Source organism: Eubalaena glacialis, chromosome 2 (assembly GCF_028564815.1).
Source record: "Eubalaena glacialis isolate mEubGla1 chromosome 2, mEubGla1.1.hap2.+ XY, whole genome shotgun sequence".
In the NCBI taxonomy this organism is placed as follows: Eukaryota; Metazoa; Chordata; class Mammalia; order Artiodactyla; family Balaenidae; genus Eubalaena; species Eubalaena glacialis.
Window position 1 is genome coordinate 17961803 of NC_083717.1, and position 24150 is coordinate 17985952.

Genomic DNA, 24150 nt, shown 5'->3' on the forward strand with positions numbered 1-24150 from the left:
CCTGTGCTTCAATTGATCAGGAGTTTGGATGAGGGTCACCAAGTTCTTTTCCAGTGCTACCGTTTTGCTACCGTTTTGTCACCATGAGTTTCACCAATGCCTTCTCTTCCTCGCTGCGTCTAGACATGAAAAAATACAGGAACATTTTCCACGGGGATGAGACCCTCTTTAAGGCAGATCTTGGGGAATTTGACAAAAAAAATACACACAAAATTTAGAAACCATAGCTACTCCAGGCAATATCAGCCTATTTGGTCACTTGGCTTCCCTATACTACCCCTGGGCTTCTGGTCTTGATCTGGAATCACAGACCATGCTTCTCTTGTGTCCCTAGCTTGCTTCTGGGCAAGGAATGGTTGGAGCCACTTTCCCCAAAGTGTCCGACCTCGACTGCCAGACCAACATACCAATTTCCAAAGGCTAGCTCACCACGGGAATGTGTGATAGCAAACATCGACTTTCATTTTTCTGATTTCCTCTGTTAGCATATTTCCCATAAACCTAATCCCTGGAGACCTTGGGGTACAAACACAAAAACACAAATTGAATCCAAATTCCCCAGAAGAAGGAAGCCAGAGGACTGTGGAGAGAAGGCCAAAGACACTGATTCGCGTTGCTCTGGGCGCTTGTGAAAAGAGGAGGACTACTGCTCCCAGGTCAGTGCCTGGAAAACTCGTGCCCACTTGGTTGGCAGATCAGACCACCGCGTTTTCTGGACACACACATCCGGCCTTCCAGCATTTGCTTCTTAATCTTCTTAGCTGTTCGTTGCCCCGATGATTCAGGTCCGAGGCGGAGGGTACGGATTAGCTGTAATAACCCCCCCTGCTTTGGAGGCATGTTATGGAGCACACGTTTGCTCTCTCCATCACCACATTTTCAAAGGCCTATTGGAAATGTCAGGAAAAATTAGCTTAAAAAGGTTTCTGAAGTAAAGGCTGGTCAAAGGGACATAGCAGGAGTCCTTTATGTGCCTGTCTGCTCTGCGGGGGCCTGGGGTGTGACCATGCGGCGGATTCAGGACAAAGCAAGGTGGGTGGCTGACCAGCACACAGGGGAAGATGCTTTAGGACTTCATGGAGCTGTTTTCCATAATCCTCCTCACTGACAGTCACATCCACTTGCGAAGGATTTGGGTCCTTCGAGGTAGATACCATGGAAACCTCCCATGAGGAAAAACCATAAAGGCGCAGTGTCTGTAGCGCACCAGCTTTTCTAGGAAGGGCTGTTTAACCAAAGCACCAGCCTGGCCTCCACTCTGTGAGACTGCATCACCGCCAGTGCCCTCCGCCAGGCTTCCAGCACGAGCCACCAAGGCTGCTCTTGTTCTACAATGAGGCAGGTGCACTGATGGTCGAGCAGAGGAGGGTGGGCGGGACCTTCTATGACTGACAGCTCCAGGCACTTACGTCTTGGAGCCTCGGTCTTGGAGCCTTGGGACCCTTTGCACTCAATGGCAGACAAAAAGTATATGCCTTTTACGAGGATGTAGAAGAACTAGACTCCCCTACACTGCTAGTGGGGGGTTAAAACGGTACAAACACTTTGGAAACGGCTTGGCAAGTTTCTTTCTTTTTTTTCCTACTGAAGTATAGCTGATTATGCTAAACAATATTATATTAGTTTCGGGTGTACAACATTGTGATTCAATATTTTTATAGATTATACTCCATTTAAAGTTATTATAAAATCTTGGCTATTTTCCCTGTGCTGTACAATATATCCTTGTAGCTTATTTATTTTATACAGAGTAGTTTGTATCTCCAAATCCCCCGCCCCTATCTGAGCTTCCCACCACGCTGGTAACCACTAGTTTGTTCTCTATTATCAGTCTGTTTCTGTTTTGTTATAGTCATTCATTTTATCTTTTAGATTCCACATACAGTATTTGTCTTTGTTTGTCTGACTTAGTTCACTGAAGCATAATACCCTCCGGGTCCATCCATGTTGTTGCAAAGGGCAGAATTTCATTCCATTGTATACATATACACATTTTTATCCATTCATCTGCCAATGGACATTTAGGTTGCTTCCGTATATTTGCTACTGTAAATAATGCTGCTTCGAACATTGGGGCTTGGCAGTTTCTTAAAAAGAAAGATCCAGCCATTGTACTCCCAGGTATTTTCCCAAAGGAAAAGAAAGCTACTACCGTACAAAGACTTGTGCATGAATGTTCACAGCAGCTTTATTTATAACAGCCAAACATGGAAACGTGCCGGTGTCCATCCACAGGTAAATAAATAGATGATGGTAAATCCAGTCAATGGAATAGCACCCAGGAAAAAAAAAAAGACTGAACCATTCGTGCATACAATGGTATGGATGAATCTCAAAATAATTGTGCTGAGTGAAAAAAGCCAGACAAAAAAGAATACGCACTACATAATTTCACTTATATCAAAGTCTAGAAAATTCAGACTAATCTGTATTAACAGAAAGTATCAGTGGTTTCCTGTGGTTGAAGTAGACAGCAGGAAGGGGGCAGGAAGGGGTTACAAAGGGACACGAGGAAATTTGGGGCTAATGGGTATGTTCCTTATCTTTATTGTGATGGTGATTTCACAGGTGTAAACACAGGACAAAGCTTATCAGTTACATCCTTTCAATATGTGCAGTTTATTGTATGTCAATTATGCCTCAGTAAAGCTGTTTTAAAAACATAAATGTCTTTTACTCTTCTGGGAACGACCTCCTCTTTATCCTTTGAGCATCTAACACCATCTCTGGAAAGGTTTCTTGGCCACCACTCCTCCCCTCCCCCCTCCCCACTCTATTTAGGCCCACACTGTGCTCCCGTCCCTCTAGGATAACACTCATTAGGGTATTTTGTAAGGATTGATTGGTTTGTGTGGTACTGAGAGCAGGGCTCCAGCTTTCACTTTTGTGTCTTTGGCACGTACCATGGCACCAGGAACATAGATGCTCAGTGAGTGTTTGTTGAATGACTAAATGAAAGAATTTTAAATATTCACTTTGCATCTTCTAAAACGCTAGATACAAAAGTAGGGACATAATATATGCCTAACATTCAATAAAGGATGGATGAATGGATGGAAGGATGGTTGGAGGGATGGACGGACAGAGGGGATCCACTAGCCTGACCACACCTGAGTCTGTAGCATCTGAGGCTATAATTCCGCATGACCTGGAGTTAGCTTCTGAAATCTCCCCCTGAACGCTTCCCAATAGCCACAGTACCCCCAGGCCAGCAGTCCAGACCCCATGCTCCCTCCGTGCCAGGCATCATGAGATCCAGTCCACCCCAGAGCCCTGTTGTGACATCAGGAATTTTTCCAGGCCTTTCCAAATCAATATTTCACCTGGAAAATGTTCTACTTTGTCAGGGTGCTGAGTGGAGAAAAATGGAATAAATTATTCCAGTCTGATGCCTTCTTTTTTTCTAATAAACCCCAATTTCCCAAATTATAATTAAAAGGAAAATATTAGAGCACAAACAGCATTATAACATTGAATTGCTGTACTTGGTGGAGTTTCCTCGCTAAATCCACATCAACAGGCAATTTAACAATAGGAGAAATCTCAATGGGAGTTCAACAGATGAAATTAACACAGCACACAGCTCTGGACTAAAATATTTCTTTGCCCATGTAATTGCTTGCAGCCACCCTTGTGTAAAAGCCCCCATCAGATTACAGGATTTGTTGTATGTAAATTGAAGAATAAATGGTTGGTAGCACCTTTCAGCTCTGTGATGCTGGAAATGAGTTTTTTAATAGGAAATTAGATTAGTAATATTTTAGTCAACAAAAATGTGGAAAAATTCTGCATAAAGATGAGAAAATCATTCATGCACAGAGACTTTAGCATCAAGAGTGAACAATTGTTGAAATCTGTGAATGGTTACTCACAAAAGAATTTCTCGACATTTCTCCTGGCCAAAGTCCAGGGCAGAAAAAGAAAATGATTTTCTTTATACCTTTATCACGAGATTCCACCACAATGCGCGCTCTAGATAACCATAGTAGAGTCCCTTCCCGCAAGCTCCCAACATTTTGTGTGTAACCTGGAAGCTTAAATCAGCTGCAGAGGTAATTACGGTGCTTCCTGCATCCTAATACGTGGGATGTGGGCTGCATTGTAAGAACATTAGCTCATGGCCCCTGGAAGGCCAGAGATGGGGATTCACGGGATGGGGGAGAGTGTCAGGGGGAGGGAGGCGGAATCTGGGGTCTGGTTTCCTTGCTCCAGCAAGGGGACCTGGCTGTGTTCTGGGAACCAGGGTGAGATGGGCCTTACCTGTTGTTCTAGGCCAGAAGGAACAGGGAATTTGATACCTGGGTCTCACTCTCAACCCAGGAAAAGTGGAAGCCAGGACAGAGCACGCAGTCCCAGTGAGTGGGAGACACCAGGGCAGAGAGAACAGTACTTAAGGGCTGGTCACCAAGTCCCCGAGAGCCAGGCTGAGGAGAGGCAGAATTAGAGTTTTCATTTTTGGAGACCACGCCCAGAAGGACCCCTGGAGCAGGGACAAATCTAGGTTTTGAAACTAGTGTGTGAACCTCACATAGTCAGGGGAGCTCTAGGAAAAGAATAGAAAGTTATGACTCTCTCACAAGGCACAAGGTCTTCTTGGAAGGGGCCTTGCAAGGGAGGGGCCTGGAACTGAAGCTTCATGAGCCGCCCCGCGAACCCGCCTCTGCCCTCAAGACATCCCTGTGAAAGAGAGGAAACCCTCTGTGGGCCTGTGACTGACCATGGCTGGGAGAAGATGACACCAAGAGATGGGTTATCTTTCTTCACCGAGGTTGGGTGGTGCAGAGGGAAGGGGCAGAGCGCCGGTGTCTGGAGCTGGTCCTGGACGAGGAACAGAAAGGCGCTGGAGGTGGCCGTCCAGCCCTCCTTCACCAGAAGCAGGGAGTGGACGGTGTGGGCTCTGCCAACAGGCACAGGCCTGCAGAAAGCTGCCCCACTCCTTCTAAATGGCCTTTCAGAGAGCTGCGCTGAGGCAGCAGCACGACAGAGAACCCGGTAGAATCAAGGCCAAGGGAGCCTGAGAAAGGGTGGTTCAGTCTCTAATTTTGTCTGGTTGGGAGCATTGGCTCTATGGAGAGCCACACCACCTCAGTCTGAATCCTGGCTCTACCACTCGCTAGCTGTGTGACTTTGGACAAATAATAAACCTCTCTATGCTCAGTTTTTCACATCTATAAAATGGGTACCATAATAGACAGCATCGACCTCATAGGGCTGTTGTGCATTAATGTATCTCAAGCACTTAGACCGGTCTAAGAATAAATACAAGCTATGATTATTATCTGCTCCTTGTAAATGATAATTATGCAGATTGATGGATCTCAAACATGTGTACCTTAGCATCAACCGGCAACACTTTTTTAAGTAAACTTTTTATTGAAATATAAGGTACGTATAGAAAAAGCACACAAAGCATAACTGTACAGCTTAGTACATTTCCATGAAGCAATAAGTGATAACACATGATATTTGTCTTTCTCTGCCTGACTTACTTCACTTAGTATGATAATCTCTAGGTTCATCCATGTTGCTGCAAATGGCATTATTTCATCCTGTTTTATGGCTGAGTAATACATACACAATGGAACATTACACAGCCGATGTATCTTTTAAAAAAAATATCTGGCACAGTGTGCAGCCCATAGCACCTGCTCAGTGCCTGCCGAACTGATCTGAACTAGTTCTCCCCCCTCATTCAGAGTGAAATGGATTCCATCGTGTTGCCTTTCTGCACTGAGGTTAGGCAGGGAATTACAGGATTGACGAGCTGCAAATTTCCCAAAGGGTGTGGACTTGCTTTAAGTTAATCAATGAATCAAGAACATTGCAGGGAAGCTGCCAGAAGAGAAGGCTCATGGAGAAAACACAGAAACACAGAGTACAAGCTTCATCCCCGGGGAAGCGGACAGACCAGGGAGACCATAAGACCTGAGCACACAGAAGCACGACCAACAATGAGACGCCAAACGTGGGAGGTGCTCAGTGGGCAGCATATGTAATCGAAGAGGTGTGTGTGGAGAGAAATCACAGAGCAGCTGGGGGAGAGTTTTACAGGAAGGAGACAGGAATTGAGTTAGACGTTGAGGGGTGAGCTGGATCCGGGCAGGCAGAATGGCTGGTGGCGAGGGCAGGGCGGAGGGGGACCTTTTAGTCCAGGGAACGTCGTGGACCCAGATCAGACAGGAAGGAGGGATGCAGTCTGATGGGAGGGCAAGTTAGAGATGTGACCTAGAGGAGAAAAGGCCAGAAAGGTGCGTCTGGGTCATGGAGAGCCTTGGTGTCAAGCTAAGGAAGTTGAACATTTTGTCACAGGCCATGAGGCACCGGGGGTCCCTTGAGCTGCAGAGTGACTTGATAACATTGATTCAGGAAGGTTGGTCTGGCTTCAGGTTACGGTCCCAACCAGAAGCTCCCAGTGCAGATGGCACCGAATAATCTAGCAAGTCACCCTATGGCCATAGGACAGCCTGGTCCTGACCAGCAGGGACTATTCACTGCGTTCCTCAGCCCTGGTGTGTCCACCTGCTATGGATGCTCCTCACTCACAGTTGGACGGTCCTTCTACAGGCTTCTGTGTTCTCCGAGGGGCCCTTCTCACTGCAAGAGAAACAAAACAAAAACGAAGGCAAGAAGGAGCCGTTTGAGAATTCTTGCAACATCTGTGCAAGCTGGGTAATGGACAAATATTCTTACCTGGGACTGAGCAGCCGAATCAGGAAAATTAAAGAACGAGTAGACTTAATCGGTTTTTTGGGGGGGGGTCCCCCCAGTCCCAGACGGTATCCAACCGTTCCCTGCAGTAGACAATTAAATTACAATTAGTAGTTTTAACACAACTACTTCCCAAGAAACCAGAGCATCTTAATAATTCAAGGAACTTAAGCAGAATAATAAGCTTCAAAAACAAATTATGATTTTGGAGTTATTTAAACAACTACTGTATAAACATGTTGGGAAATTCCCTCCGAAGAGTAACAGACCCAAAGAAGAGTTGTAGTAAATATCCTGACTGTCTCCACCCAGCCCTCAGGAAGCAAGGGTCTGTCACTCATCGGCAGGCCGGGCAAGGTGAGCTGGCTCTTTCGGGGACAGGTGTGGTGGCCTCTGCTCCTGGGGTAAGAGTCGAATCCATAACACTGGGAAGATTGTTGGGTGCGGGGTCCCAGCCTGGATGCACGAGCTCTGAGCATGTGATGAATCGGAGACTACAGCTTCCAACAGTCAGTTTCTATAAAAGGCATCTGCTGTTTTTCTCCTTCTGACTTACTTCACTCTGTATGACAGACTCTAGGTCCATCCACCTCACTACAAATAACTCAGTTTCGTTTCTTTTTATGGCTGAGTAATATTCCATTGTATATATGTGCCACATTTCCTTTATCCATTCATCTGTTGATGGACACCTAGGTTGCTTTCATGTCCTGGCTATTGTAAATAGAACTGCAATGAACATTGTGGTACATGACTCTTTCTGAATTATGGTTTTCTCAGGGTATGTGCCCAGTAGTGGGATTGCTGGGTCGTATGGTAGTTCTATTTTTAGTTTTTTGTTTTTTGTTTTTTGTTTTTTGTTTTTGTTTTTTTTTTTAAAACATCTTTATTGAAGTATAATTGCTTTACAATGGTGTGTTAGCTTCTGCTTTATAACAAAGTGAATCAGTTATGCATATACATATATTCCCATATCTCTTCCCTCTTGCATCTCCCTCCCTCCAATCCTCCCTATCCCACCCCTCTAGGTGGTCACAAAGCACCGAGCTGATCTCCCTGTGCTATGCGGCTGCTTCCCACTAGCTAGCTATTTTACATTTGGTAGTGTATATATGTCCATGACACTCTCTCACCCTGTCACATCTCACCCCTCCCCCTCCCCATATCCTCAAGTCCATTCTCTAGTAGGTCTGTGTCTTTATTCCCATCTTGCCACTAGGTTCTTCATGACTTTTTTTTTTTTTTTTTTCCTTAGATTCCATATATATGTGTTAGCATACTGTATTTCTTTTTCTCTTTCTGACTTACTTCACTCTGTATGACAGACTCTAACTCCATCCACCTCATTACAAATACCTCCATTTCATTTCTTTTTATGGCTGAGTAATATTCCATTGTATATATGTGCCACATCTTCTTTATCCATTCATCCGATGATGGACACTTAGGTTGCTTCCATGTCCTGGCTATTGTAAATAGTGCTGCAATGAACATTGTGGTACATGGCTCTTTTTGTATTATGGTCTTCTCAGGGTATATGCCCAGTAGTGGGATTGCTGGGTCATATGGTAGTTTTATTTTTAGTTTTTTAAGGAACCTCCATACTGTTCTCCATAGTGGCTGTATCAATTTACATTCCCACCACCGTATGCTAACACATATTTATGGAATCTAAAAAAAAAAAAAAAAAAATGGTCATGAAGAACCTAGGGGCAAGACGGAAATAAAGACACAGACCTACTAGAGAATGGACTTGAGGACATGGGGAGGGGGAAGGGAAAGCTGGGACAAAGTGAGAGAGTGGCATGGACATATATCCACTACCAAACGTAAAATAGATAGCTAGTGGGAAGCAGCTGCATAGCACAGGGAGATCAGCTCGGTGCTTTGTGACCTCCTAGAAGGGTGGGATAGGGAGGGTGGGAGGGAGGGAGACGCAAAAGGGAAGAGATATGGGGACATATGTATATGTATAACTGATTCACTTTGTTATAAAGCAGAAACTAACACACCATTGTAAAGCAATTATACTCCAATAAAGATGTTTAAAAAAAGGCATCTTCTGGAGGAGAGGAGGGAACAGGAGAGGGACCAGTGGGTGGAGGGTGAAGACCCCAGTGACTGTTTAAGATCCAGTTTTCTGAACATCCCTGCAAACTCCCTCTGAGCCCCATGGATAGAAGGGGGCTGCCAGGAAAATCTGAAGGAGATACTCTCACAAAGGAATCTGTGAAGAAGAAAAACTACTACCATTTGGGGGGCACTTAGCTTCTAAGCATGGGACTAAGCAGTTGTGTTATTGATAAATCGTCTTAACAACCCTATCTGGTAGGTACTGAAATGGGGTACTGTCCCCATTTCACTGATGGGAACACTGAGGCTTGCAGGGGTTAAAAGCCAAGATTATCCAGTGAGTAAGTGGCAAAGCTGGGATCCAAACCCAGGTCAGCTGACTCGAGCCCATGCCCCTTGACACTGCACTGATTTGTGTCACAAACAAGAATGGGGGGCAATGGGGAGGGACAGTGAGCCCCAATGGGAGGTTGAGGGTCCCCAGAGACCATAGCCTCGGGCACAGGCACTGGTAGACCCAGAGAGGGCACCAGCAGCAGAGGCAGTGGCTCCTCAGCGCCGCAGACAAGAGCAAAGCAGAGCGAAGACCATGAGAGAAGTGAGGGTCCCAGGGACATGGGGGCCGGGTGTCTTCAACGTACAGGTGGCAGTAGAAGGGATGAATAGGAAGGGGACAAAAGAGAGAAGAGAAGAGGGCCCAGGACACATCCCAGAGGAACATCAACATTTCAGGGATGAAGGTGGGGGTCAATACTCCATCCACTGAATTTTATTAAAACATGTCAAATTTCATTAGGAATAACTCTCAAAGTCACTCAAGAGTCTAGGAGTATTTGCCTTTTTAAAATTTTTCTACTTCAAACGTACCTACGTCTGTTTCCTTATACCTTGCTCTGTCTCTCTTTCTCTGTCTCTCGCTTATTGTTTACAGAAACACTACACGCTTGCTTTAAGTGCAAAAAGGGAAATCAGAAAGACACTACAGCAAAAACTTCAAGTCCTTTAAATAAAGTTTCAGGCGAAGCATTCACTCAACAAACATTTATTGAGTGTCTACTATGAGAAAGAAGCCAGGTTAATTTCATGGTCAATTAATTTCGCGAAGTTAACCTATCAGAGGTGATGGATGTAGTGTCCTGGGTGTCATCTGGGGACAGCAAAGTGTGATCCAAGCCTGGAACACGTTTGGAGAGATGCAGCTGAGCTGCTTGGTCAAACCAAAAGACAGTGGAGGCTGGGTCACCAAAGAGGGCTTGCATAGAGGGAACGTAAACCAAAGCCAGAAATAAGCCTGAAACACAATGCTGGGATTAAACAAATCCTTGAGGTTAACTGGGTGAAAAGATCAATGTGGAGATTTAAGCATCAGAATCGGGCCTCAGGGCTCACCCAAGACCAAGGGTTCAGGGTGCACCTCTAGGGTCTTGAAGGGATCCAGCTGTTTTTAAAACAATGGGCCAAAGTCTCATCTGGATTAGAATGGACTCGAGTCCTGCAGCGTGGATGGATCACTTTGCAAGGTGTTGCAATATCTCACCTTCAGATTCACCAAAATGGGATTTAACATGCGTGTCCCTAAAAGTCTTAGTATTCGTGGGTTTTTTCCAACTGATGGTCCCATTTTCACATGAAAAACCATAGATCTTAGCAAAGATCTTGCTTTAAGTGCACCCTCTGACTGTTATCAGCAAGTCCCCATTAGAATAAGACTGTGTTACTCACTGGAGTGTTCCCAGCATCTAACCCAGAACTCGGCACACAGTGGGAACTACAAACGAGTGAGTGAGTGAATGAATGATTTTCCCTAAACCGACTCCACATTACACATTGTCCATTTCATGCCTTGTAAACTGGCATCTTCTTTAAAAATCAATATTGGCCTCTTCATGGCCTTACAATTACCTTGAATAGATCACACAAACAGGATATCCATGGCTTTCAATTAATCCAGAGGGAGCCCTAAAAGGACTTCAGATGGGCAGCGGAAGATACTACCACAGTGTATGAAGTAGCCAATCAGAGATTAGAAGTCCCTGATGAGCCATCCCCTAATGAATGGAGAGAACATTTCCTGGCTTACGGGAAGGAGAGCTGGAGCCAAGGGAAGTGCCTCGTTCAGCTGGATTAGTTATTGGAAACTCGTTTCCTTGGGCCAGCCGGTTCTTCCAGACGCGAAGTCTGTGGCTGTCTGCGTCTCTTCTCCAGCGGCACGGATCAGAGGAGTGGGCCCGGGGGCATCAGCTGCTGGCTCCTGCTTCACAACCCCACAGCCCATTTAAAGGAGCAGAGGATGGACACAGCTGTACAGTGAAGCAGCGGGCAAACCCCAGAGAGCCTCCTGGAAGAGGTGCCCCATCCTTCTGAGCCGCCCAACCCTGCCCCCTGCCCTGAAACACACCCAGTAACCTCCTGTGTTTCTCTCCAGATGCTGTGACTGTGTCTGATTAGGATCTGGAGTGAAATAAGCCACTGGTTTCATTGGGAATGTCTCAGAGTAAAAGTTTCTTTCTATGCATAATTAATATTCTGCCTCTTTGGAGATAAATTTTGTCTATCCAACTCTGTAAATGGATCGTTTCCCCTTGGCTGTTAGTATGTCATCTCTTTACCAAAAATAAAATAAAATACAAAGAAAAAGGATAGGTAAAGAAGAACTCCTCACTAAAAATGATTTACATTTTTATTCCAACGTGAAAAGCTTAAGAATATTTTTAATGCCTGTCCAGCTTGAAACCCGCCGCAAATGTCTTACAACATTTGTAACAGGCTTTTCCCATCTGTGCTGAAAACAGCTGATGATTTAATGCAAATTGTTATTGTGTTTTTGCACAATCTCCCAGCGATCTTTTCTATTTTGTATTAGCATTTGGGAGTCTCTTTTGCATCTGCTTCAGAAACTCGCCTGCTAGGACTGGCTTTCTGTTGTGGCCACTCTGTGTTCTAATGCATCCTGCTTTCCCCATGGTGCAGACCCTTATTTTATTTTTTTTAATTTGTCTGCCTTTAATCTCATAGGACTCTTTCTTTTCTCAACACTAAAACCTGGCTTAAGAAATACATACTTTCTGGTCTAAGCGGTTTAAATAGTGAAGCAAAGGATCCAAAGCATGGAACAGTAGTTACCAACAAGGGACCCAGTGGGGTCTGCAGATCCACACACAGGCCTGGCTGGTTGTCTATTTCAAAAGGCATTTTTGGACTAAAGTGAACCATTATAGAACCATTATATTTATCTCACATAATGTATATCATATATGGACATATGTATTTGTAAGTGTACGCAAATAGTATTATGATTAATAAAATTTATTTTCAGGGCATTGTTAATTTCCTAACTCTTTATGCATTATATTGTGTTTCTTTTCCCAATCAATGAATTACCATCAAGTAAGGAATTTTAAATTGTTAAAAACAAAAAACCATCCTTTTGATAAAACCCTTATAACCCCACAGGTCCAGGACAATGGGTTCCACATTGTGATTGGGCTGTTCACCAACCGGCAAGTCACAAACTCTCGGAATCCCCATTTCCTCATGCGTAAAATTGGACTCTCATTTCCCTAACGTGCTTCACAGGGTTTGGGGATGCGAAAGAAGAGAATGCTGTACAAATTGTAAAGCACTACACGCATAAGTCAACCCAGTAACGTGGGAGCCAGGGGCCGCTGTGCCCTCTGATGGCTGGTTCAGATTTTGTGTTAACGCTTTGGTTGCTTGGACCAGAGGGCGAGCTCCTCAGGCTCAGATGGGAGGCAAGCCAGGCAGATAACATTAAAGAAGGCTTGGAAATGGAGTTGCAAGTCAAGGGCATGTGCAGGACAAATTCACTTGGAGGCCCCACAAGCCAAGTTCAAAGCTTTGCATGATTCCAAAATACCCGGCTTTCAGGGCCAGTCCTCGTTCCAGCTCTGTCTGGGTTGTCAGGCTAATGTTTGCTCCCATTTCATCCCAACATGAACAACCGTGATAAGTTTGTTGCCACTGACAACGAGAGCCAAATAAAAGCAAGTCAGATATGAGCTGAACCCTGAAACCAAATCATTCACCAAGGTCACGATTGGTTTAGAAATTTGGGCTGTTTCCTTCCTGTCCCTTGCCAGCAATTTATGGCACTTCCCCCTTGTAGTTTGCAGTCGGCTGGGCCCTGAGCCACGTGAGACTGTTTTTAATGGCAAAATCTTCAAAGTTGTACTTAAAATATTTGCATCGTAAAATCCCTCATGGAAGCCAAACTTCAGTTTCAGAAGGAACCTCCTAGCAAGCAGCAACTTGTCTTCAGAGAAGGGAGAAGGGCTCCTGCCCTGACACCACCTTCCAGCCGCTGATCCAAGAGCTGATGACACCCCAGGAGGAGACTCAGATCATCACGAGACTTTGCAGAGATGGGAACAAACTCCAAACGGTTTTTCTAAGCCAACGACAGTGCAAGGTGACTCAGCAGTTAAGCAATTCAAAAAAGCGCTTTTTTCACACATTTAATTGATCCTGTGAGGAAATAAATGTTAAGGATGAAAGATGAGTAATTGTTCAGCTTCACAGTGGGAAGCCTTAGTCCTTGTTTCTTGCACTTCTCTCCCGTGTCCGGAATGAAATAGACACATCTAGGGAGTGACAGGCCAGCGCACAGATAACTCGCTTTAAAAAATTAAAAATGAGGAGATAAAAACTGATCGTTGAAATTTAAACTCAGAAAGGAAAAAAAAAAAAAAAACTCACGAGGAAGGGTGATTACCCTCTTTAGCAAAGACGTTTGATCTTATCTGACTCATAGTGGAATCTTTTATAAAAATCAAATTCTCCACTATAGGGTTTAATCTAAAAAAACTAAATTTATGGACAAAGGGCACCCATCGATTTTTCCTTTGCTGAATATGAAAGCTGAGGGAAAAGGAAAAGGAGGCAGAGGAAGATGTATGCTGACTGAGAAGATGATGAATTTTGGAGGGAACAACCCGTCTAACGGGAAAATAAGCTCCTCCTGTGTGGAAGGCAATGATAATCCCACCTTTTCTCTATGAAATCTGAAGTAAAATATCAGTTTCTTGTTCAAAAAAAAACAAAAAAAGCTTATGCTCAGAATTACAACCTTCATCCTCCTTGCACTAAAAAAAAAAAAAAGTCAATTTAATTCAACCAGCTTTGTGATCTAATCATTACTCAGAGCTGAAGATGGTTTTTCCATTAAAGTCTCTCCATCATTCTCACTTTCTGACCTGTGAACATTCTTATTAGCTGCCTTATTAAGATGATATCCTGTCTCTGAAGTAAGAAAAGATTATCTCCTTGCCTGACATGTCATTGTCAGAGTAATCTTTGTTAAAAAAAAAAAAAGAAGAAAAGAACTGACTGTTAAATAGACATTTAAATGTACGGCACACCATGTCATACAAGGACATCCACGATGGGACAAGCATGATGGAACCTCAGTCACTTCCTCTGCCAGGACCAGCAAACAAAGCCAGAAACAAATTACTATCTGCTTAAGCTCCGGTTGATATCAACTGGAGGTAAGACTTGGGTTTTAAGAATGAAATAAGGGACACATGAAAATAACCAGCTAAATACAGAATTACGTATGCATTTCACATCTGCTGCATGTGTCTGTCATGTGTATACACGAACAACGTCTACTCCCTAATGAAAACAATCGGAGAAGAGGAGCAGCCCAGGAGATGAGTGCCCTTTTGGGGTAAATGATGTGGACAGAGAAGCCTCCGGACCCCTGGTCTCTTCTTCCCTCTGGCCTCGTGTTCAGACTCATGGTGGCAGATCATGACAAAGCCCACTGCCACCTAAGTGGTGGTCAGCAATCTTTTATTTTCTGCCCTTTTTCAAAAAGGGTTTGCAACAAAACCAATGGCCCCCACTCGATGAAACAAAATTCATTTGGTTTACCGTCTCGGAGTTGATAGATTTGACTTCCTTGGCAGAAAACCTGAGGAGCCCGGGTCCATCTCTCCTTCCCTTTAGTGAGATACCTGGGATCCGCTCACCTCTGAGCTGCCTTGGTCTAACTGACTCCAGGGAAAGGAGGTGGGTGTGGTGCTTGAGTTACACAGACTATTGCTACATTATATAATGTTGTTTTATAATGTATAGTTACATATACATATTTATAAGACTATCTATAGTCCTAATGGCCTAAGAGAGGCGATAACAGGGGGACCACGTTTTCTGAGGGACAGTTGAGTGACTGCACCTCCATCCTTAGCTGTGTGAGGGCCTTGGGGATGCCACCTGCACCCTTTCCTGACTTGAGACTTCTCCCTGTGGACACACTCTCCCTCTGGTCCCAGCAAGTCCTTGTGAGATGTGCTGGAGCAGAGGCCAGTTCATTTAGACAAGATTGCTTCATCGGGCATATTCTCACTTCTGTGCTGACCCACATCTATTTCTCCTCCTCTTCTCTGTGTGGCTCAAACTGTCAGTTTTAATCAACAAATCCTCTGTGATTTAGGCTCCCACAACATTCAGTACTGTCTCTCTTCTCACTGTCAGTTGAGATAAATAACCTGTGAGTTTTGGCATCTGCAGCGGGCCTCCTGGTCAGTGAGAAAATTAACAAATCTGTCCATCTTCGCTTTTCTACTTTCCCACACCTTGTAGGCGTATAAGAACCAAAGACGTGTTATCTCCTTGGCTTGCTATACACCTCTCGTTACTAATCTTGAGGTGACAGAGTTTGGATTTAGTGGCAGGATAAGGGTTGCTATGACAACCAGCTGATGCTCGGCCCTCCATGGGAGGGCATTTTGGACAGGTCTTTGCAAAGCCTGCCCTTTGGGTGGGGACCACGACCATAATGGTGCACAAGGCCCACCCAGGGATCTAGTGCCCTTTGTGCCTTCAAAGCACCATACAAATATTAATGAGTTGTCCCTCTGGAAGAAGGAGCAAAGCCTCATTGTGTAATCTGGGAAGCAAGAACCAGGCTAGTTTGGAAGTCAGCTTGAATTTGGACTTCTCTTTGGGATCGAGGTACACATGGTTAGGACTCAAGCAGAACATTCGCCTTGTTGAAATGGTCCATAGTGCAAAGGGCAACAACGGAAATATTACATCGCTCTCTGTATAATTATTCTTTTATTTATTCTAGTGTATCGGTTCCTTCCATTCCGAATTTCCCGGCTGCTCTGGGCAGCCTGGGCCTTCCAGTGGACTCATTAATTAGGTCTTTCTCTCTTTCCTGTCCCCTCTCTCCTCAGATGTTCAAATAAACAATCAATCACCCACTTCCGTGTTTGCACAGACAGAGAGGAGGAAACTTTCAACTTTCTCTAAATATGGAAAAAAAAAATTACTTCTGCTAGTAGACTTTAAAAAAAACCCAGCTAGGAGAGCTTTCACAGGAATACTACAGACACACAGAGAACAGGAAGAAATATGCCTTTTATTAGAAGTCTCATATGTACAGGGAAAGCTGTTTCTCACAGCACACGGGAGGCTGTGAGGAAGAGCAACTGTCGTCGGAGGTCACCACGCTTACACTGGTCACATCATTTCAACATCGCTATGTTCCGTGAACAAACAGAACCATTACACAGAAATGCAAAAGAGACGCAGGTACGGGGATGAACCCCTCACATATTTTCTAAAAAGAAGTGGACACAAAAATACAATGTGCCAGTAAAAATAAAAAATAGGCATATCAGTACATGTCTTTTTTTTTTTCTTTTTTGTTAACACACAGTATGCTGAGCTTTCATCTCAAGCTTTTTTCACATCGGGATTTGCAGGCACTTTAGCAATCCAGCCACGGTTTACAACAGGATGTTCAGACCAACAAATGAGAAGATGGGAACACGGGAGTAACCCAGGTCCTCATGACCCGCACGTACATTAACATATTGACACCAGGGCAATCTTTTGTTATCCCTGTTTGGGGACACCAGAATGTTCTGTGGGATGTGGAACAGCTTTCTTCTTATTTACCATTTCTATTTCATGGCAGAATTATCTAGAAACGTGGATGACATCACCAGGCAGAGAGACAACAGGTGGATGAATAGACAACCATCCATCGCAACCGACTCTAAAAACCGGAGAAAGCAGGTGAGGTTCTGGAATCCCAAAATGAGTGTCTGACTGATCCTTGTTCCATGCTATGCCCTTCCTGCCAACTCATCAAACAAAAACTAATTTAAAAAGAATGGCTGGGATGTACTGGGCCAGACGCTTATCCTGGGAGAATTCTTTCTTTCCTTAGCTACCACCCACCGTGTCATGACACACACTGGGCCGGCGGGTGGGCGGCCCCCTGCCCCACCAGGGCTGACGCCTGTCTCCCCCGTTCCCCACGCAGAGCCATGGTGACTCAACACACATGTGAGGATCAGGACTGAGCAAGGGTATTTATACACGCAGACAGAAGAATCACTTTATTGGTAACACTGAGTTATAAGGCAGTTACAAAAGGACCCCCCCTGATAAACAGACAGTGTTGGAATATGGCTTAGCTTCTTTTAGATGAAGGAAATTTCTTGTTGCAAGGGGCTGAGAAAGAAAAGGGAAACCACACTGGTTACAAAGGATTAAAAATGACTGTGCCGGGAAGTACCACGGAGTCCCAATTTCTGGTGTACGTCACCCACTTTCATCCACCAGAGATGGCGATGTCACCTCACCTAAGAAACTTAAAGGGAAAAAAGAGGGATCAACGTCACCCTTGACTTCAGGGTAATCTGCTGCCACAAGCTGTACGGGGCGGTAACACGAAGCCACGACGTCTCCCGGGTTGGGCCAGATTCCCAGTACCTGAGAGATGCAGAGCGTATGATGCCTCGAACAGGTGATTGTCAGATGGCGGGAAATCCTTCCATGAAATAGACACTTGGGACACAGTGGCAAAGACATTTAAGGCCTTCCATCGAATTGCCCACACTGCTTAAAGGCACTAATACCAGCAACAGAAATATTCCATACTACCACCGAGGTTTCAAAAAAACTCCCAAAATGCAAGTCTTCACAGGCAAATGTCCTTTATTGCATGTCACGAAGAGTCTGCCCTCCTCCTGCTCAGGAGTAGAAGGGCCTCCCTTTCTCAGGAGTCTGGAGTCTGCTCAGCCTGGCGACCTGAGAAGGGGAGGGGGGAACGTCCTGCCGGAAGGGCCCCTTGGGGGGGGCGTGACTGGGGTCCTGGACTTTTTTATATGAGTCGTAGCTGTTGAGCCCCTCGGGGGGAGGGGGCTGCTTCTTCACCTGCTGCTCTTTCCGCCTCTGCTCCTGGCGGAGGAGCTCCTGGGTCTCCAGCATGACCCTGGCGTTGAAGCCGTGCCCGCCCAGGTAGCCGTTCCGGGAGCCTTGGTAGCTGGAGTACCTGGGGTTCTCCTTGGCACTCTGGAAGCCTTCCCCAGGGGAGTAGTTCTGCTCCCAAGAATCCTGGGAGACGGAGCTGGCATTTTTCCTGCTTTGCCTAGAAAGCAAAGCCCAAAGGTGAGTGTGAGGGTTGGGAAAAGGGGAGGGAGAGAGATGGAAGGAAGGAGTGAGGGGGCAGGGCTGAGCCGAAATAGCATTTCTATATCCCAACAAACATTACAGTAAGTCCCATACATACGAACCTTCAAGTTGTGAACTTTCAAACATGCGAACGTGCGTTCTCATGTCCAATCACGGAAAGTTAGTTCACGTGTCTGGCGTACCTTGTCACGTGCGTGCCTCCTCTACAAATGGTTGTGCTTTTGTGTACTTTACTGTACAGCACTGTGTAGAGTACAGTAGTACAGTATCTTCATTTCAAGCCCAGGATGTCCGGAAGCAAGCGTAAAAGCAGCAGTGATGTAGCTGGTACTGCTGTACTTTTCAAGTACTGTACTGTAAGATTAAATATGTTTTCTTTATTTTGGGGTTTGGTTTGTTTTTTTTAATGTATTATTTGTGTGGAAAGTATTATAAAATGATTTACAGTACAGTACTGTATAGCTGACTGTGTGAGTTGGGTACCTAGGGTAACTTTGTTGGACTTACGAACGTGCTCTCGGAACGGAATTCGTTCGAATGCAGGGTTCCAGTCACGTGCCAGACACTGTGATAGGGGCGGGAGGATGAAAACATGACTGTCCCTGGCAAGTTCAAGTCTGAGACAAGTCTGCACAAACAATGGCTACACAGGAGAGACAGCTAACAGATTCTGCAGCTACTCAGAAACAGGGTCCCCTTCTGTGTCTGGGCGGTGCTATCTGCTCTGCTCAGGGTGACAATATCTCCTGCAGTTTAGACTCATTGGCAGAATGCTGTTAGGGGTATTAGCGATTTGGCAGCTTCTACACCAGCAATAATTTCTCGCTTTAGAACGTTACAATTCAATTCTAAACAAGCCAAACAAATATTTTACACAGCTACCACCATCATGCCAGAGACGCCAGCTAATATGAAGTACGTGTGATGGATTCTGATTTGAGTTCAGTTATGAAAGATTTAAGTCTAGACTGCTTTATGATTAAAAATGCAACAGGCAGTCCCTTAAAGCCCCGGCTCTTGAGTTGTATATGTCAGCAACTGACACCCTTCGGAATACACGTTCATCAAGATTGCAGAACCTGGACGTGTGTGGAGGAAGCACTATTTTCCTGCCCACGGTATCCTTACCCAAGCCCAGGGTAACTTACTCAACCCATTTTCTGTCACCCCAGGATGGGGAAATAAATCAGAGTCCTATAGAAATTTCAGCTTCTTATCCCTTCTGCAATAAAGTTGCACATCATTTTCAGGAAACATTATTGTTTTGAAACATCTTTAATTTACTATCAAGTCTCTAGATGCTTTTATGAATTTACAATAAGATTGGCTATGATAAAGTAAAACAATTTTGTGCCAGGAAGGAAGACATGCCCTAATTTTTTTGCCTTAAAAATGGAAGAGAAGGAGCGAGAATTGAGCCATAAAACAAAATATATTGCTCCATTTATCAATAAGAAAATCATTCGGTGCCAGTACGTATTGTTCAGCCTTTCACATCAACACACACAACATGACAGAGTGTTCAGAAAGACTGGTAGAGGAAAAATAAGGTCTATGCAGCACTCGGTCTCCCACAGGAATGAAGCCATTTGCATTCCTGAACATTCAGAAGTGCCGTCAACATGGTTTGGGATAAAATCTGCCCATTTTCCATATGACCTAAAATGTAGTCAAGGGTATTTTCAATAAGAAAGATGAACTACTGTCCAGAATCCTCCCTGGATATGACTGATTAACTGAACAGTCTACAGTATATCCATCCTTTTAATGGGAATTGGGCCATGTGTACAGTCAGCCCAGGCAAGAATCCTTATATTTGATGGAATAGTTTATTTGCCTAAAGCACTGATTACCTTCACTTAAAGAGTCATAAATTAATCTGCTCAGAGCAACGAATGATGGAAAGTGCCAGCATGAAACCAAGGGATTTGACATTAATCATGAAACTTTAATTAAAACAACAAACTTGTTACTGATGTTATAGCAACAACGTGGGATTCCTTCACGGGTTAGTTATCAGTTTAAGGATAACCGGAAATAGGCTTCTTCATCCTTGGTCCACGGGGATCCACTAGCCCTGTCCATCCCCGTCTCCAACTCCATGATGCCGGAGGCTTTGCTCCACGTACCGGAAGTTGCATTTTGAATCAGTCCAGGAAAACAGAGTCTTTTTGTATTCAAACACATTGAGAATTCACTAACGGTTTGTTCAGGATGGAAATTATGACGATGTGGGAGAAAGAATTTCTTGAAGCTAAAATTTTCTTCAAATGAAGCAGTTTAGAGAGAAGGAAGAAAACCTCCCTGAGGTTCAAAGTAAGACACTTGAGGAAAGTACATACACACAGATATGTACACATGGACGCATGGACACACGTACACACACACACACACACACACACACATACACACACACATACACACACACACGCTTCCTCAGAAAGGAAGCTAGCGTAGCAACAAGCTCTTGATTAAAGAGGACAAGAAATGAGCAGGTTGTAGAGAAACACGAGAAAGCAGCAGACAGAGAGTTTCCTCCACTGGAAGATGAGGCACGTAGGCGCGGAGCAGAGCGTGAGAGAGGCTGGGCGTCCCGCGGACACAGATGCAGCCCTGAGTCTGCGCGTGTGGCTGTGTGAGCCTGGGAGGGGTATCCTCCCTGGGCCCAAGGTGCATCATCTGTGAAACAGGCATAACCTCTAATCTCATAGGGTTCTGGGGAGAAATAAATGAAATCACAGACGTAAAATGCTCACAAAAGTGTGGCATATAGTACATGGTTCACTACTGGGTGACTTTCAAGTGACTTTGCCTCCAATAATTAGGCTCTGGGTTTGGGAGGGCATCTTTCTGACCAAGGGAAAAAAATAAACAAAAAGATCAGCTTTCTGTCCTTTGTCTGAAGGGTTGGTAGAGATCAGGGAGCAGAGAAAGGCACCAAGGACTAACTGGAGAACCCTCACACGGGGAAGCAACTCACAAACACGTCCCGGAGTCAGAATCAGAAGCAAGGTTTCCACTGTCCCAGCATTGCTCAAAGGCCACGAATAACCACAGGAGCAACAAAGCATCATTCCTTCCAATGAATGTCTTTACAGTCAACACGCAGGTTTGTTGGGTCCTGGAATGCGCTCACTGGACTCATGCCTGAGCCGACCCAAAGCACAGACCCTGGTGTGGCAATAACTGCCGCTTAGTGATGATGCCTGAAGACCACTGTCATGTGCAGGACACCCAGCAAAGCCCCAGCGCCTGAGGAAAGCCGTCAGTCACTGCGCTAAGGAGGACACAGAGGGATGAAGAAAGACAGACCACAGCTGACAGGGCGAGAGGCAGTCGAGACACGCAATAAACGGACCTGTGGGGGAGACTGAGTCAGGGCGTGAAGACACAGCCAGGAAGCAAGGTGGATGAGCAAGAAGCCACCCATGGCAGGAGGGAAGATGCAGCGGAAAGGTAAAGAAAAGCATTCAACAAAGAATCTTGAATATGTTTTTCTATCAGTGACTATGACCCAACATACTTTTCTACTACTCAGATTTAGAGCTGCCTTTTGGATACTAAGGAACTAAGCTAGGCATTTTTAAAAGGATTTAAAAAAAGAAAATAAAACAAAAAAAAGAAAACTAATTTAGGAATAAAATAATAAAAAACAAATCCTCCTCTGATTGAGAATTCAGTGTGTGGCCACTCGTGTCCCCTTCCCCCCAATCTCATGTTACCACCTGGCTAGTGTTTCTTCCTGACATTTCACAGAGCAACCTGAAGTCTGCCTATAGGTTTCCTTAATCACAGTGAGAATTTACAAACCCCTCTGGTGCGTATACATCCCTCTAATTCAAACCACCTCACCTAGCGCGCCTGATACAGAGTCTCGACCATTTGTTTTCTTTTATGCTCCACTTTGCAACTGGACTCTCTGTGTGCGCGTGAAATCGTTTTGGTCTCAAATGCCACGGCAACTTGCTTAGACCAAAGTCCGCTAATTGTCCACATCCGAAGAGCTGAGGTCAAGTGTCTTTGAAGAATATCACATGTCAGAAACGGGGATTCGCCTCCAGCTCGTGCGGGTCACAGGCCCCCTCCGATCTCCAGCCTCTGGCTGAGCGAGGTTCCCTGCAAGGAACCAAGCTGTGTGCAAGGCCCCGCATCCCTAATTCCCTCACTCAGAGATGCACGTTGAGGAATTACAGTTGACCCTTGAACTGCATGGGTTTCAACTGCACGGATCCACTTATACATGGATATTTTCCAAGAGTAAATACCTCAGGACGACATGGTCTGTGGTTGGTTGCATCCATGGATACAGAGGAGTCGTGGATGGAACCATGGATACAGAGGGTTGACAATAAGTTATATGCAAATTAACCCCCCCACCTGTACTCGCTAAAAGAAGTGAATGTGATGTACAGGCCAACCAGCCCCACTCACCTAAACTCACACAGCTCTTTAATTTTAAGATTTCTACTTTTCTCCTATCCGCACAGAATAAAATGGCTAATAGTAAGGGAATTATAACTGACCAGAGGGAAAGTTCTGGTTCTTTAGGGAAACACTAACTGACAGCAATAGTCCCAGCAGCAGCAAGCCTCTGGTCCATGGAATTACAGGTGCTTCTACCTGTGCTTCAGGGGGAGAGGAGGGAGAGAAGCACAGAGGAGGGGAGAGCTGGAGAGGGTTAGGAGTGGAGATGGAGAGGGGGCGCCAGCATGAAAGGATCTGTTTGGAGAACTGAGCGACTTTGGAAGGTGAGCAGGAGAAATCTGGTGCACCTGCCTCTCTCTGGTCCTCTTCCCAAGGATGGGGCCCCAGAGTCTCTCCTCCCACCAGGCCCTCCCACCCCTATCCCTCCTCCTGCCCTTCCCTAGTCCTGGCCATTTCCCATCTCACTTTCTTCTTACACATGCTTTATGAGAGCTCTCCTCCATTTCTTACAAATACTCTCAAACACAACTAAAATATAAGAAGCCAAACATTTTGCCAATAAGATAAGATCACAACCCCTGCGCGGACAACACCATCCGCGTGGGCCGTGATTCACAATGCCCACTGCGTGGCTGGGACAGCAGGGCCACACCACGCGTGTCGGGTCATCCCCATCATCACGGTCGTCTTTCTGATGGAAGGCAAGCCGACAGGCTGCAAGAAGGGAACTTACACAGGAGAAGCTTTCTGTGTAATCCTTGAAATGTTGCCCATTTGACGCTCTGGGGTGATTCAGGCGGTGGCCTTCCCCCAAGTGCTAAGGGCAGCAGAGCACAGAGACCTTTATATCCATATCTGCTCACGTTCCAAATGTGAGCACCAAAGCCCTCGGCAGCAATGAGCATTACAAAATAGTGGTTTAGGGTCAGGGTTGGGCAGGGTGGGGTTGGAAATCTGGTGGAATTACATACTAGTGTGTGACCTTGAGGGGAGTCCCTTAATTTCTCCGAGTTGTTTCCTTGCAAGACGTGCTCTCCAAGGTCTTGTCTAGACCTAAACTTCAATGACTCTTGCCTAGAGTGGGCTAAATAACTGTTGGTTATGCTCCTATGTAAAAGAAAGGATACTTCCGTACTCAAAGGAGACACGGCTTTACGGATTGAGAGAGAACAGCTGAGTGATCAAGTTCCCACACTAGGCAGTGCCCCTCCTGGTAGAGAGCTGCACTCACACCCACGTGGGCGTGGCTGACCCGGGTCAGTGCAGTGAAGTCCCCCAGGGCTGTTATGGTGATTATTCAACATTAAAAGGACTCACCTTTATTAGAATCAGGATCACTTTTATATCAGTCGGTCAAATTTGCCCCACCCCAGCACTGTTTTCCCCCAAATTCAAAATGGTCTACTTGATATAAACATGGTAAGTAGACCGTTTTCCACCCAAAATGTTTTTGTCATCTGGTTTTGAAATCGTGTTCCGTACAAACGC

The 24150-nt window shown here is 45.2% G+C and overlaps 1 protein-coding gene across 12 annotated transcripts in view; it reads right to left on the reverse strand.

Moving 5' to 3' along the window:
- Positions 1-16151: 16151 nt before the first annotated feature.
- Positions 16152-24150, reverse strand: part of PARD3 (par-3 family cell polarity regulator) — a 628388-nt gene continuing 620389 nt past the window's right edge. For all 12 annotated transcript variants that reach the window (XM_061179018.1, XM_061179012.1, XM_061179004.1 and 9 more), the window contains one exon: positions 16152-18193. In XM_061179018.1, the coding sequence (XP_061035001.1) occupies positions 17797-18193 (397 nt within the window). In that variant the 3' untranslated portion in view covers positions 16152-17796. The remainder of the gene's footprint in view (positions 18194-24150) is intronic.